The sequence below is a fragment of the Tachyglossus aculeatus genome, chromosome 22 (genome assembly GCF_015852505.1).
Source record: "Tachyglossus aculeatus isolate mTacAcu1 chromosome 22, mTacAcu1.pri, whole genome shotgun sequence".
Classification (NCBI taxonomy): domain Eukaryota; kingdom Metazoa; phylum Chordata; class Mammalia; order Monotremata; family Tachyglossidae; genus Tachyglossus; species Tachyglossus aculeatus.
The window spans coordinates 27,124,927-27,139,697 of NC_052087.1; the positions used below are offsets into that span (position 1 = coordinate 27,124,927).

At 51.5% G+C, this 14,771-nt stretch overlaps 2 protein-coding genes across 6 annotated transcripts in view; one reads left to right on the forward strand and one right to left on the reverse strand.

The window, feature by feature from the left end:
• The window catches only part of TSPAN18 (tetraspanin 18), a 167,871-nt gene extending 165,017 nt beyond the window's left edge, over positions 1–2,854 (forward strand). For both annotated transcript variants that reach the window (XM_038764651.1, XM_038764652.1), the window contains 2 exons: positions 830–913; positions 2,537–2,854. In XM_038764651.1, coding sequence (XP_038620579.1) covers positions 830–913; positions 2,537–2,584 — 132 coding nt within the window. In that variant the 3' untranslated portion in view covers positions 2,585–2,854. The remainder of the gene's footprint in view (positions 1–829; positions 914–2,536) is intronic.
• Positions 2,855–8,263: 5,409 nt separating this feature from the next.
• Positions 8,264–14,771, reverse strand: part of TP53I11 (tumor protein p53 inducible protein 11) — a 32,199-nt gene continuing 25,691 nt past the window's right edge. For all 4 annotated transcript variants that reach the window (XM_038764112.1, XM_038764114.1, XM_038764116.1 and 1 more), the window contains 5 exons: positions 14,652–14,710; positions 14,139–14,187; positions 13,821–13,917; positions 12,906–13,007; positions 8,264–10,962 (listed from right to left, as the gene is read on the reverse strand). In XM_038764112.1, the coding sequence (XP_038620040.1) occupies positions 10,829–10,962; positions 12,906–13,007; positions 13,821–13,917; positions 14,139–14,187; positions 14,652–14,710 (441 nt within the window). In that variant the 3' untranslated portion in view covers positions 8,264–10,828. The remainder of the gene's footprint in view (positions 10,963–12,905; positions 13,008–13,820; positions 13,918–14,138; positions 14,188–14,651; positions 14,711–14,771) is intronic.

Sequence of the window (14,771 nt, forward strand, 5' to 3'; positions counted from 1 at the left end):
TTACGCGCTTACTGTGTGCAACACACTGTTCTAAGCGCTGGTGAGATACAAGGTGATCAAGTTGTCCCAGTTGGGGCTCACAGTCTTAATCCCCATTTTACAGTTGAGGTAACTGAAGCACAGAAAAGTTAAGTGACTTGCCCAAAGTCACACAGCTGACAAGTGACGGAGCCGGAATTTAAACACATGACCTCTGACTCCCAAGCCCATGCTCTTTCCACTGAGCCTCGCTGCTTCTCTATGCCTTGATAGTGAACTTAGCCAGTAATCGAGCAAGGTTTCTTCAAATAGTGCTTAGCATACGTCATGCTTTCTGAATGGTCTAGTGGAAAGAGCACAGGACTATTGAGTCAGGGGATCCTAGTTCTCATCCTGGGTCTACCAGTTGCCTACTGCGTGACCTGGGGTGAGTCGCTTAACATCTCTGGGCCTGTTTCCTCATCTGCAAAATGGGGATTAAATGCCTGGTCTTCCCTTTTTGACTGTGAACCCTGTGAGGCATTTGATTATCTTGAAATAACTGCAGCATTTAGCACAGTATTTGGCAGATTAATAAGCACTTAATAACTACCTCCCTTATTTTAATTATTGCTGTCTATTCATTGTTGTCCCCCTCTGTGACTTTAGGCCATTAGAAAGTAGTGAGGAAGCAGGGCGGGCTGGGAGGGGAAAACACATTCTGATGGCATCCTGTTGGAAATTGGTGAGATTGATTTGCTGTGATTGGCATTTCTGAATGGAAGGTGACTTCCAGGACTAGGTGTGTGACAGGAAGCCAGGACCCCACTGAGAAGGCATAAGGGTCACCTTGTTGTTTGCTTCTTCCTAGGGCTGTTACACTGTGATCCTTAACTCCTTCGAGACTTACGTGTACCTGGCAGGAGCCCTTGCTATCGGGGTGCTGACCATTGAGGTAAACTGGGTCCCTCCCCAACCAGGCCCCCAGGCCCCTGGATTCCCTTCTGGATGCCCAACATCTCCGAGGGTCCTGCAGAGATCAGGGTTGTTGAATTGAGCTGGGGATTCAGCTCCCCTGTCATTGTCTCCTTGGACTACCCGGCTGCTATGCCAACCGGTGTTGACCAATCAATCAATCAATCATTCATATTTATTGAGCACTTACTGTGTGCAGAGCACTGTACTAAGCACTTGGATGAGAGCCCATGTGGATGAGAGGGCACTGAGGGAGCCCCGGGTCAGCCTGAATGGGTGTGGGGCTTGAGGCGGTTCAACCATGGGTCCAGGAGGTGGGGGATTAGAGAGGGAACTCCTTGCTGGTCATCTCCAAACTATGGTGCTAAAAGAGCTCCTGTGGGGAGGTGAGGGGAAACGATGTCATCGCCTCACTGTCCTCCTATGCCACTTCTGCAAACCCCCTCCATGCAGAAGGGCACCTGACCACTCCCATGTTCCCCATACAACTGTACACCCTCTGGCCCTTTGCCCCTCACAGTCTGTGACTCAGTGGAAAGAGCACGGGCTTGGGAGTCAGAGGTCATGGGTTCTAATACCGACTCCGCCTCTTGTCAGCTGTATGACTTTGGACAAGTCACTTGACTTCTCTGTGCCTCAGTTCCCTCATCTGTAAAATGGGGATTAAGACTGTGAGGCCCACGTGGGACAACCTGATCACCTTGTATCCCCCCACAGTGCTTAAAACAGTGCTTCGCACATAGTAAGCGCTTAACAAATACCATCATTATTATTATTTCAAATACAGTACAGTACAAGTAAAGGGGAAGCAGCATGGCATATTGGATAGAGCACATGCCTGGGAGTCAGGAAGACATGAGTTCTAATCCCAGCTCCACCACTTCTCTGCTGTGTGACTTCGGGCATGTCACTTCCCTTCTCTTTGCCTCAGTTACCTCATCTGTAAAAATGGGGATTGATACAGTGATACGGTGGAACAGGGACTGTGTCCAACCCGATTTGCTTGTATCCACCCAGCTCTTAGTACAGTGCCTGGCACATAGTAAGCACTTAACAAATACTGTAATTATTATAATTATTACAAGTCATCTGAAATCCTGCCTGCAGGAATTAGCTGGACCCCCTCTTTGTCATCCCCCCCCCTCCCCACCACCACCAGTACTTAGCCCACAGGCTGAAGAGCGGGCAGAGAAGCAAGGCAAGCAGGGAAGAGCTGTTGCTTCTGGAGACCCAAAGCCCAGGACAGCTCGACAGGAGCCCAGAGGGAAATAAGAGCTAAGAGCATTAGGGTGCTTCCTTTCCAGGGAGACTGGGACTCCTGACCCTGCCTGGGGTCCAGCAGCCAGGGGTGGGGCAGCAATGAGCAGGAATGATGGCCTGTCAAAAACAACAGCCCTGTTACTATTTATTAAACCCTTGCGACCGGCCAAATAGCCCTGTATCACCATTTGCTCTTTGTGCCTTACCCACAATCCCTTTCACACACACCCCCAACTCCATTTGTGTTCCATGGGAACTTGCAGCCCCAGGGGGTGTAGGGGGCAGAGGCCACCTCAGGCAGAGCCTCAATCTGACCGACTGTTTGTCCCCTGCCCCTTTGCAGCTGTTTGCCATGATCTTCGCCATGTGCCTCTTCCGGGGAATCCAGTAGTGACACTCACCCAGATCCCCAACCCTGCCTGGCCCAGAAGAAAGACGTGGGAGAGGGAGCATAACCAGGGGGAAAGAACTATTTTTTTAACAAAATGAAATGAAAAAAAAAAAAGGTTGTATTATATGACTGGCCTGGAGGATCGTGCTGCAGGGGCTGGAACTCTGACATGCTGAACACCAGAGACTGTATTCTTTCCATGGGCGTCTCCCTGCGGGGATTGGGGGCAAGAGGAAAGCTCCGATTGCACTAGAGACCAAAGGGGCTGGGGTGGGGAGGGGGCCAGGGAAGCAAGCCCCTCCGGTTCCATCACAATCTGGGGGACGGCCCACTCCAGGACCAGCAGCCTTTGGAGAACTTCTCCCCATCTAACCAGGACCTTCCAGAGGATGCAGGGTTTATGTGGAGCAAGGACCCAGAGACAGGAAGTGAGGACACAGAGACAGAAAGTGATGGACCCAGCTGTGAGCAAGCAACCTGGAAGCCTGCTGCTGCATAGAGAGGAAAACGAGAGCTGGTGGGGAGGTGAGTGGAGGATGTGGAAGCATCTGGTCCAGGGAATCTCTCAGCCACTTCCTCCCAGTTGCTCTCCCTGCAGAGGGCTGGAACCTCCAGGATCTGTGGGCAATGGGAGGGACCTCAAAAGAACAAGAGGAGCTACGTTTGGAAAGAGGAGAGGAGATGAACCTGCTCACTGCCATAATGAGAAAGGGACCTGCCTGCCTGCTTGCCCTGAGTTAGTAGTGATTGTCTTTCTGCCTGACACCCTGTGGTTCCTACAAAGCCTCATTTCCCATTCGGATTTTGCCCAGAGCAAGTGGAGACCCTGATTAGAATGGGAGTAGAAGTCTAAAGACTCCATAGGTTTCCCAAGGGGCCCTGCTTGCTCCTCAGTGAAGATGGGCGGAAACGTATGGAGGAAACATCTCTGTTGGGGCCCTGAAATATGCCCTACTCCTCCCCAGACACACACACACACACACACACACACACACACACTCTCTCTCTCTCTCACCACCCCCCCCCCCCCCAACAAAGACCTTGGGAGGACTCTGTTTTCTGTAAAATCCCCAATGGCTTAATTCCATGCATCAGGTTCCAATGTTCCGTTGTGCCTTCCAGCCATCTGGACGAGTCAGATGCATGGCACCAGTAGCAGAGGGACCCATCTGCCTTTGACAAAGACAAGTGGGGGGGGGGTGGCAGTCTGCCTGAAGAGCTCGGTTTCTGTGTGGGGGTGGGGGGGCAGGGCCCTGCCCACCTTCTCGCTGTCCCCTGTCCAGAATGATCAGGAAGGGCCAGGAGGAGGAGGGAGCCCAAATAAGTGACTTTGTCTAACGTTAGCTGTGAAAACGTATGTGTGTACGTGTATGCACACGTTTGGAAGTAAGGTAAAGCTGAGCTAATTGAGGCCATTTTGGAGGATGCTGGGTGTAAAGTTTTGGGCATCCCAGGGACAGGACATTTAACAGGGCCCTGGGGTGGGAGTCAGATAGCAGCAGCTCTTCCTTCCTAGGAAAGATGTCCAGGTAAGCTGTGAAATGGTGACAACTGGCCGGTGGGGCCATTCTGGAGAAGTTGTACATGGATAGTCCAGTCTATGATCTTCACAGCCAGGTTATGCCCCTAGCCTGTTGCCGTGAGCTCAGAAACCCCGTTGGTAGAAGGGGCAGTGGTAGGAACAAGGGAGGTGGGGAAGCAGCTGAGAAGCTGGGTTCTCGGCATGGGAAGATTCAACTCTGATCCCCTGAGCCTCCTTCCGCTGACCACCACCTGCATCAGCAGGGATCTCCTGATCTCTGCTCCCTCCCTCCTCTCCCCAAGACAGAACCAGCCTCGTCCTGTAAGCTCCCTTTTGAGCCCTGAGCTTTGTTCGGTGGACAAGAGAGGCATCTCAGGTGGGGAGAAGGGAGCTGTGTTAGTCTTAGAACTCCCCATCCCATCCCCAGGGTGCCTGCTTGGGAGTGCCCCTGAAAATGCCCACTTGGTTCAGAGCTGCTAGTGAGGAACTGGCAAGAAGCACCCAGGGCTATCCTGGTAAACAAGTTTAGCCCTTCCCCACAGGGCCACAGGGAGTAAATAAATAAAATGGACATTCTTTGGTGGGGAGTGGGCGAGGAGCTAATAGCAGAGCTGCCTGGCTCCTGCCAGAGAAAAGAAACTAGTTTACACCTTGTTTTCTACATCTCTGAGCACCCCCCAATCAATGCTTATCTGAATGACTTGGAAAAGGGATAATCCTTTTGCCTTTTAGGTTCCCTTTTTAAAACAATCTTGGAATTGGGTCAGACTGGTTTCTCCCCCCTTCCCCTGTCTTTTCTCCCCTGTAACAAACTCTCCGTCCTCTTATGCTCTGTCTCCAGGATTTGTTGGCCTGAAGAAATCTGGTTTCTGGGTTATGCCCCCTTTCAGAAGCTACTGACTCTCAGGAGAGAGGTGGCTGGTATTCCCTCCCTTTGGTGTTGGGTGCTGGCGTTCTTGGAGGAGGGGACTCCCCACCCTGTGCAGGGCAGTGCCCTGAGGCAAATGACTTCTCTGGATGGGAAGCAGGCCAGCCACCCCATCTTGGGCCTTGGGCCAAGGGCTGTTGGAGAGGGGTGATGAGTGCACCTTTCTTGGGATGGTGGAGCAGCTGTTGGATTGAGGGTGGGTATTCAATCCTGGAGCAGAGGGTGACCGTGAGAACCTGGGAATGGGCTCCCCCAACTGCCGCCCCCCGACCCCCTCTCCCCCACTGTGAAATCTGTCTAAAGTTTATTTTGAAAACTGTAAATGTTCCTGGGAGTAGATAGCAGAGCTAATTTATCATGTAGTCCCTCTCATAATGCTTTTTTATATTGAGGATTTTTCGTAATATAAAACAGAACACACATGCTGATTGTTCTGCACTGGGTTTTGTGTCCATTTCTTTAAAAAAAAAAAAAAGAGAATAAATGGTGAACGTGCAGCAAAGGTGGTTTTGATTTGTAGCCTCCAGTGGGTGTGGGAATTTCTGGCTTCAACTCAGAACTTTCTCATCAAGTTGGGGGACTGGGGTTGGAGAGAGGGGATGGGGAGTTGATTAAAGGGATGGAAAATGGGTCTCTTGAGGAAAGATTCAAGGAATTGCAATTGTTCCGCCAGGAGAAGAGAAGGCTATGGGGTGAGAAGAGTTCCTGAGAGCGGGGCCTATTGTTCTGGTATTTTAGCCCATTCCCTGCAGTTCCATCCTCTGAGGAAATGCAGTTCACAGGTCCCAGGCCACGGTTCTTCCAGGATAATGGGGTGGCTTTGATGGCTGGACCCTGAGCCATACTGGACTGTCCAGGACCAGAAGGGTCTTTGGAAGCAGTTTGGCCTGGTTGAAAGAGCACAAGTCTGGAAATCAGAGGACCTAGGCTCTAATCTAGGCTCTGGCCACTTGTCTGCTGTGTGACCTGGGGCGAATCACTCAACCTCTGTCCCTCAGTTTTGTCAACTGTAAACTGTAATACTTGTTCCTCCTCCTACTTAGACTGTGAGCCCCATCGGGACAAGGACAGGATCCAACCAGCTTGGCACATAGGAAGCAGCATGGCGTACTGGATAGAATACAAGACTGGGAGTCAGAAGGACCTGGGTTCTAATCTCCGTTCTGCCACTTGCCTGCTATGTGACCTTGGACAAGTCACTTAACTTCTCTGTGCACGAGTTGCCTCATCTGTAAAATGGGGATTTAAGACCTTGAAACCCATGTGGGACAGGGACTGTGTCTAACCTGATTACGTCGTAACTACCCCAGTGCTTAGAACAGTGCTTGACACATAGTAAGTGCTTAACATCATCCTCATTCTCATCTAATGAAAAGCACAACGATTAGAAGAGAGTCCTGGGGTTGTTTTGTTATCTGGTGTGGCATGGGGATGGCCCGGACAGCTGGCCAAACCCAAACCTCTGGGCCAGACCCTCTTCCCAGCAGACTTGGTTCAACTCCGTATGCCAAGCCCCTGGCAAGGCTCTCGAGCAGGATAGAGTGAGGGTAAGGTGGCTAATTCCAGGCCCAATGGGGTAAAATGCCCAGATCTGAGAGAGAAGCAGTCCAACTGCCCTTAGGGGCAGAGGTTAAGGCCTGGAGGTTCAAACAGAGAATCCAGCTGCATGACAGCCAGGACCAGGTTGGAACTTGGCTTCTTTATTCCTCATCTGTGAAATGGGGATTAAAATTCTACTCCCTCTTACCTAGACTGGGAGTGCTCCATATGGGACAGGGATTGTGTCCATCCTGATAATCTTGTATCTATTCCCACGCTTAGAACAGAACTTGGCACACAGTAAGCACTTAAACACAATAATTATAATAATTCCCCTCCCTGCCAGGCAATGGCTCAAGGGCCAGGAAGCCTACCCAGAAAGCCTCTCCCAGTAAAAATGTCCAGGGTCTTTTCCCCTTCCCTGTAGGCCTGCCAGCACAACTTGGGTGTAGAAGCAGTGTGGCTCAGTGGAAAGAGTCCAGGCTTGGAAGTCAGAGGTCATGGGTTCTAATCCCAGCTCCGCCACTTGTCAGCTGTGTGACTTTGGGCAAGTCACTCAACTTCTCTGTTAATTCACTTAACTTCTCTGTTCCCTCATCTGTAAAATGGGGATGAAGGCTGTGAGCCCCACATGGGACAACCTGATCACCTTGTATCCTCCCCAGCACTTAGAACAGTGCTTTGCACGTAGTAAGCACTTAACAAATGCCATCATTATTATCATTATTATCCCCTTCCCCTCTCCGTCCCCTTGTGCTAGATCCACTTCTGGGCACCAGGAAGAGGAGGGGAATGACAGGGGATGAATGACAGAGGATGACTTGTCTGTCAGCCCCTGGTCTGACCCTCCAGGTGGAGATGCTCTTAGCTCTGAAATGGTATCTGCCTCCCTGCCCCTCAGCCCCAAAAGTTGCTCTCCGAGGCCATTTCCCTCACAGGCAGCCCAGAGTGACCCTGTTCCCGCCGGCATAGGTGCCCACTGAAGTTGAAACTCGATTTGGACAGATGAGGCTCAGGGCCTTCCACCAGGACAGTTTCAGTCCATTCCACTGCAGAGATGGCTGGAGCTGTTCCACTTCAAGCTGGGCGAGGAGAGAGCAGAGTGTCTGGGGACTCCTCCCTTTCCTCTGTTGTATCGGGGTGGGGGTGGGCGCCTTATACAAACCACTCGGCTTCAAGATAGCCCCACAGGTTCAAATAGGTGCGGTTGCATGATCTGTAGTTCTGGTGCAGTGGCAGCAAGAGGTTGGCCAGCCACTAAAAATAACACCCACATCCTCACCCAGTGTAGCCACCACCCATGCATGTGAGCATACACACACACACACACACACACACACACACACACACACACACACACACACACACACATGCATCTAAGAGGAAGTGAAAGGATTGTCACTTTTTTGTTTAATTTCCTCCCACAAACCTCTGCTATGTTTGGGCTGGGTGCTGCTGGAACTAGAGGCTGGTAGCAGACTGCTCTGGGGAAAGGGGCTGGGCAGGGAACAAAGATGGGTGGGCCATGTCAAGAGAAAGACACTTTGGGGGGAGTGAGGGGAAAAGGGGTGCAGGTCCCCCTCCACTGTGGCTGCTGAACCCCCAACCTCCAACCCCAGAAATCAACTGCTCCATTTCCTCTCAGTGCAGTCAGCCGGTACTAAGCCTGACATTTTGCCGGGTGGCTCTCTTGGTTTCTGAATGTATTTTGTTTATTTATGATATTGAGGTATCAAGTTTAGTGAACAAAGAGTCTTGCAACAGCAAAAAATGAAATCACACATTACGACGGTCTTTCTGGATTACCGCATGAGCTTCGGTCTTTCCTGCTCAAAAGGCACCATTAAAGCAAGAAAAAAAACAAGAATATGAATATAGAGGTTAACAGATAGGGTGGCAGGGGTTGGGGTTGGGGGTGCTGCTGGTTCGGTTCTTTCCTCACAGGACAGGGGCCATGTTTAATTCCCACCTGTCTGTTTTCTCCCAGTGCTTAGTATAGTGCTTAGCACACAGTAAGTGCTTAATAAATACTATTACCAGTACATGCAGCTGTAAAGTCCATTGCTGTTCTGGTCTGGAGGAGAGGAAAGAAGAGGGAAGAAAAGAGCAGAGCAGAGGGCAGTGGCAGTGCAGTCAAGGGGAGGGACCGCACAGAGGCAAACACAGTCGAATCCAGCACAAAATCATTTTTTTTTGCATATGCTAACCCTACTATTTACAAGGTGGTTTCTGACTTGACGAAGGAACCCGTGGGTGTGTTGAGGTGAAGGAAGAGATCTGCAGTGTGTGTGTGTCCAGAAAAGATAGCCGGCCACCCAAGTGGGGTCAGGTCACCTGGGGGAGGGGGTGCCAAACAGCAAACTTCAGATGCGTCCTCCATTATGGAAGCACTTCCAAAAGCCCCCAGTTGGTTTCAATGATCTTAGAGAGGTGGGCTCTGCTTTTACCTGCCTGAGACTCCATAATCTCCCTTCCACTCCCTTCTGGGTCAGCCTTCTTGATTCATTCCTGAACAACAAGGGGGACATGACTAGTGACAGGAATTTGGTAGGAGCCTCCTTGTCTCACTGAAACTTCTGCGTTGCTCACGGGTATGGGCAAGCCCAGAGGCTGAAGAGGGAAAGGATTCCTTCCCTCCCCCCGGCTAGTCTTCCTCTTCCATTAGCTCTGTTTGCTCACTCCTCTGGCATCCCGGCTCTCCGGGGTATGAGAACTGCCTGAGTTGGCAGTGGATGGAGGAATCAGAGAGCAGGCCTCGTCTTGTGTTTGTTAACGCAAGGACTTCCACCTGTTCAGGCACATCCCTACTGTTCAGACAGCAGGGGACGGGTTTGCCCTGCTATCCCAGCAAAGCAAGATGGGCCATTCCGGTCAATCAATCACTCAGTCAATCGTATTTATTGAGTGCTTACCGTGGGCAGAACACTGTACTAAGTGCTTGGGAGGGTGCTTTGCACACAGTAAGCACTCCATAAGTACGATTAATTGACTGAGAGTACACCACAATGGAGTTGGTAGACACGTTCCCCTCCCACAAGGAGCTTACGGTCTAGGGGACCCCCAATCAATGATAATGACCACGATCTTGCCATTGCTGGGGTTGTTTTCTGAGGAGGCCCCTTTCTCCAGATGAGTGCTCGGGGGTTGGTGGGCCAGGTCAAACAGGCAGCTGAAGTGGTTTGAGGAGGCCGCCCATGCCCAACCTAGGACCTCTCGCCATCCTCTTGGGGCAGAGAGGTCAGCGAGGGATGCAGGGAGAAGAGATGTGTGGTGAAGACTGGAAGAGGGGAGAGGCAGAGTAAGCAAGGCAAACACTTTGGTTCTGTTGCTCCTCCCTCAAATGGGGATTGACATGGGTTGTCCTGCTTCTTCCCCTTCTGGCCACTGTGGCGACCTCCTCCTCCTCCTCCTCCTCCTCCTCCTCCCCGCCACCACTGGTCCCCATCCCCCAAGTACCAGCCTCTGCCTGACCACTCCATCACTCCCGGACCCCACACAAGGTGCTTCTCAACACCTTGGATAGGACATTTCTTTGAGGGCCGACAGCTGCTGTCCTGACAGGAAGGGTGGAAGTGGCTGGGGGCGAGATTGGGGCACCAACTGTCAATTCTGAGGTTCCTCCGAACCAGATCCCCTCTGTCATTGCTGAGCCCCCAAAAGGTCCATGGACTCGAGCCCTGTAGTCAGCAGTCCCCCTCCATTAATGCCACAACCGTGACTGGAGTTCCTGGTCAGCCCCAAGATATGGTCCATAATCCTCACTCCACTTCCCCGGCTCACTAAGTGAGGATGGGGGAGGTGGTAAGTGGAGACCAAGAGGGAGGTGCTTCAGGAAATCTAGAGGAGGGCTCATCACTACTAGATTTTTCCAGGAGGGGCTAGCCTCGAGGTTTCCCCAACCCAAGGCCCACCAAGAAGTGGGGGGGACATGGAACCTGGGCTTCATTCTCTCAAAGGGTAGTAGCCAGGTGGCTTGGCAAGATGCCTCTTTGTCATCCCCTCTCCCATGTCAGGTCCCTACCCCCACCAGCCTGCCCATCGAGCTTGAGCCCATCGAGTAGCCTCCCTCCTTCCCTCCCTCTCCCTCCCTCCCATCCACTCAAGGGGGCTCCTCCAGGAAGTGGAAGAAGGGGTCCCTTTAAGACTCAAGGGAGCAACCAAGATTAAAAACATATGAAACCCCAACCTTACAGGGATCCAGCCACAATCTGTCCTTTCCAAGCCCAAACTGGCCAAGCAGCTGGTTTTCTCTGCTCTAGACTTTCTTGGTTCTCCGCCCCACTTGGTAGTAGTAGTAAACACTGATGAGGGTGAAGAGGATGCGGCTTGCGAGGAGGAGAAGAGCCGCCATGGAGATCTGTCCGCTCTGAGTCAGGGTGACGGTGGTCACTGTTTGACGAGACAAGAAGAAAATTTCTCTAGGGACAATTGCGGCTTGGCTAGTGGTTTCAGTGAAGTATCTGGATGATGGTGGTGGTGATCTCAAAGACTCTAACCTCAGCACAGCTCTGTGTGGCAGAGTGTGTAGATGGGGACCAGATGGAAATCAGTCATGTGACCCAGGTTCTAATCCCGGCTCTGCCACTCACCGACTGTGACGTTGGGCCAATCACTTGACTCCTCATTTTCCTCTTCTGTGGAATGGAGATTAAATTCCTGTTCTCTTTTTTTATGGCATTTGTTAAGCGCTTACTATGTTCTAGAGACTGTACTAGGCACTGGAATAGGTACAAGCTAATCAGACTGGACCCAGTCCATGTAGGGCTCACAGTCTTAATCTCCATTTTACAGATGAAATAATGGATACACAGAGAAGTGACTTGCTCAAGATCACACAGAAGGCAAGGCGTGGAGCTGGGGTTATGACCTAGTCCTCTGACTCCCAGGCCTATTTTTTGTCCACTAGGTCATGATGTTAATAATGATGGCATTTATTAAGCGCTTACTATGTGCAAAGCACTGTTCTAAGCACTGACATTCTCCCTCCCCTTGGACAGTGGCCCTCATGTAAAACAGGGACTGTGGCTAATCTACTATATTTCCCTTGGTGCTTAACACATGCGAAGTGCTTCAGAAACGCCCCCACACCCCCCAAAAATAGCAAGCATTTAACAAATACCACAGTTGTTATCTGTTATCATTATTCTGGGCGGGAGGGAGGAGGTAGACCAGCTGGGATTTCTGAGTAATGTTTATCCTGCTTCCCTTCAACCTAGTGTTAATCCCCTGAGGCCTTTCTTCCCTATCTCTACCCCTACCAACTCTGCAAGGCCAGCTTTGATTCAGTGAAAGCTGGGAGCAGGTTATCCAGATAGAAAAGCAGCATGGCTCAGTGGAAAGAGCACGTGCTTTGGAGTCATAGGTCATGGGTTCAAACCCCGGCTCCGCCACTTGTCAGCTGTGTGACTTTGGGTAAGTCACTTAACTTCCCTGTACCTCAGTTGCCTTATCTGTAAAATGGGGAAAAAGACTGTGAACCCCCCGTGGGACAACCTCATCACCTTGTAACTTCCCCGGTGCTTAGAACAGTGCTTTGCACATAGTAAGCGCTTAATAAATGCCATCATCATTATTATTATAAACTTTATATTAGGACAAAAAGCCAGGTATTTGACTACCTGACCAAACAATCTTTGATTTGTCTTCCACCTTAATCCCTAGTTAAATAATAAATATATCATGTATTAAAGCATTTATAATGGAGCTTACACTATGCTAAAAGCTGGGGTCAAATCCCCTCAGGGGGCAGAAGGCCAGCAGGAGCCAGGGCCGGGGTGACAGTCCAGTTCAGGTCCCTGCTTCCACTGGGGTGCAAGTGGCCAGACTTCAAGGGCAGCGATATCTGCAGACCTCTGGGGGAGCTGGGCTCCTTTCCATCCCTTCCCTCCACCACTCCGCAAGCTCTAGCCAACAAAGACCTCTGCTCCTCTTATTCCCCGGGCCACTGATGATGATGACATTTGATGATGATTGCATTCGTTAAGCGCTTACTATGTGCAAAGCACTGTTCTAAGCGCTGGGGGAATACAAGTTTTTCCACATGGGGTTCACAGTCGTAATCCCCATTTTACAGATGAGGTAACTGAAGCTCAGATAAGTTAAGTGACTTGCCCAAGGTCACAGCAGACGTGTGGCGGAGCCGGGATTCAAACCCATGACCTCTGACTCCAAAGCCCGTGCTCTTTCCACTGAGACACGCTGCTTCTCTAACCCCGGAGAAGGTAGAAAACTGGACCTGTCTTTCTGCTCCTCCTCTTTCCTGGACCATCGGAAAGTTGGCTGGAAGTTGGATTTGTCTCTTTGCTCCTCCATGCCCCAACCCCACTGCTCACCCAAGAACTGGACCCCAAAGTAGCAGGCTTCTGTCAGCAGGGTCCAGCGGATGATGACCTTCTCAGCTGTGTACAAGGCGTTCCACATGATGAGCGAGATGCCTGCCGGAGAGTGCCCAGGTCAATAACCTCCCACCCGCTTCCATCTTCACTCTGAAGCCGCAGCTGCAACCGCAGGAGGGACCAGTCTCCGCTAGGTCACTCAGACGTAGTTAAGGCCACTATCTAGGGATCAGGGAAGCCCTAGGATGAAAATCCCACGCAGAAGGAGAAATCCTGTTCGACGCTCCCCCTCTGGGCTAGCTAAAGCCTGGTTAGAGGATAATCTCCAGAAAATTTCCTTTCAGGAAACAAGTTTCAGCCAATGTTGGGTGAGCGGGCTGCAGTCTCAGAAATATCCACAAGGGGGCGTCGAAAGCTCAGGAAAAGCACCGAAAGGGTGGGTTGAAGCTAGCAAACCCCCCCCGCCCCCCCCCCCCAGGAGCATTGCTGTCTGTATTCAATCAGTCAATCGTATTTATTGAGCGCTTACTGTGTGCAGAGCACTGTACTAAGCGCTTGGGAAGTACAAGTTGGCAACATATAGAGACAGTCCCTACCCAACAGTGGGCTCACAGTCTAGAAGGTGTATTCCCTACCTCTTCCCACCTGTAACTAACCTCCTAAGAAAGTGAGTTGCCAACCCGCTTCCAGATACAGTGGACTGGGAATAACAGTAGCAGTTTATCCTCAAACAGGGCACAGGTGTGGTCCGCATACAGTCCCATCCCACACTGTCTCAGACCACCCCCACAAACCCCACCACCCCCTCGCCCAGCCCACAATAGCCTCAAGTGAGATCTGTCCCCTAGGGTGGTTCAATACCATGGAACCCCACCTCCTGTTAGACTGCCCCTTCCACCAAGCCCTACTCACTGAGGAGCGCCCCACCATAGAGCCGGATGGGGGTCTTGCTGGTCACTGTGGCTTCATCAAAGATGGCATCGTAGAGCTGGTCGGGGAAGGCGAGGGCCTGAAGGACACACACACACATGCACACCACAATAGGGGGCTGAGGGTTCAGACAGGGTATTATATTGCCCAGGGAAGGAGCACCCAGAAGATGGGGGCTCTGGGAAGTCCGGGGAGTGGGAGGGGGTGTGATAAAGGGGGTGGTGAGAGGGGAACCACCCTAAAGACCAACTTCCCCCATGAAGCCTGAATCTCTGCAGCTGGACTGCCCAAGCCACTTACCATAATGGCAACGCCGGAGAAGAGGACAGCCGAAACAAACTGCCACACCCTGCAGGGGAGATAGGTTTCAGCAAGATCTGTCCAGCCACTGCACTCCACCCTCACTAGAGCCCGCCCCTTCAAGAGACCCTCGCTGTCTCCCCAGGACCCTGAGGAGGCAGCTGGGCCTGGGTGGGAATGAGCGATCCCCAAAGTGGGAGTCAGAGGTCGTGGGTTCAAATCCCGGCTCCGCCACTTGTCAGCTGTGTGGCTTCGGGCAAGTCACTTAACTTCTCTGTACCTCAGTTACCTCATCTGAAAAATGGGGATTAAGATTGTGAGCCTCCCGTGGGACAATCTGATCACTTTGTAACCACCCCAGTGCTTAGAACAGTGCTTTGCACATAGTAAGCACTTAACAAATGCTATTATTATTATCATTATTATTATTATCATTATTATTATTATCCCCTCCTCATCCTGCACCCCTCCTCCCTGGCCCCTGGCCCAATGCAGCCTCTGCCTGGGACTCACCGAAGCCCTAAGGGTTCCCGAACGGCAAACTTGATTTCGTTTCCCAAGACCTGGCTGATCTGCAACAGATGAAGAAAACGTGAGTTGTGTGGGCTGGGAGTGGGGCTTGTTGGTGAGCTG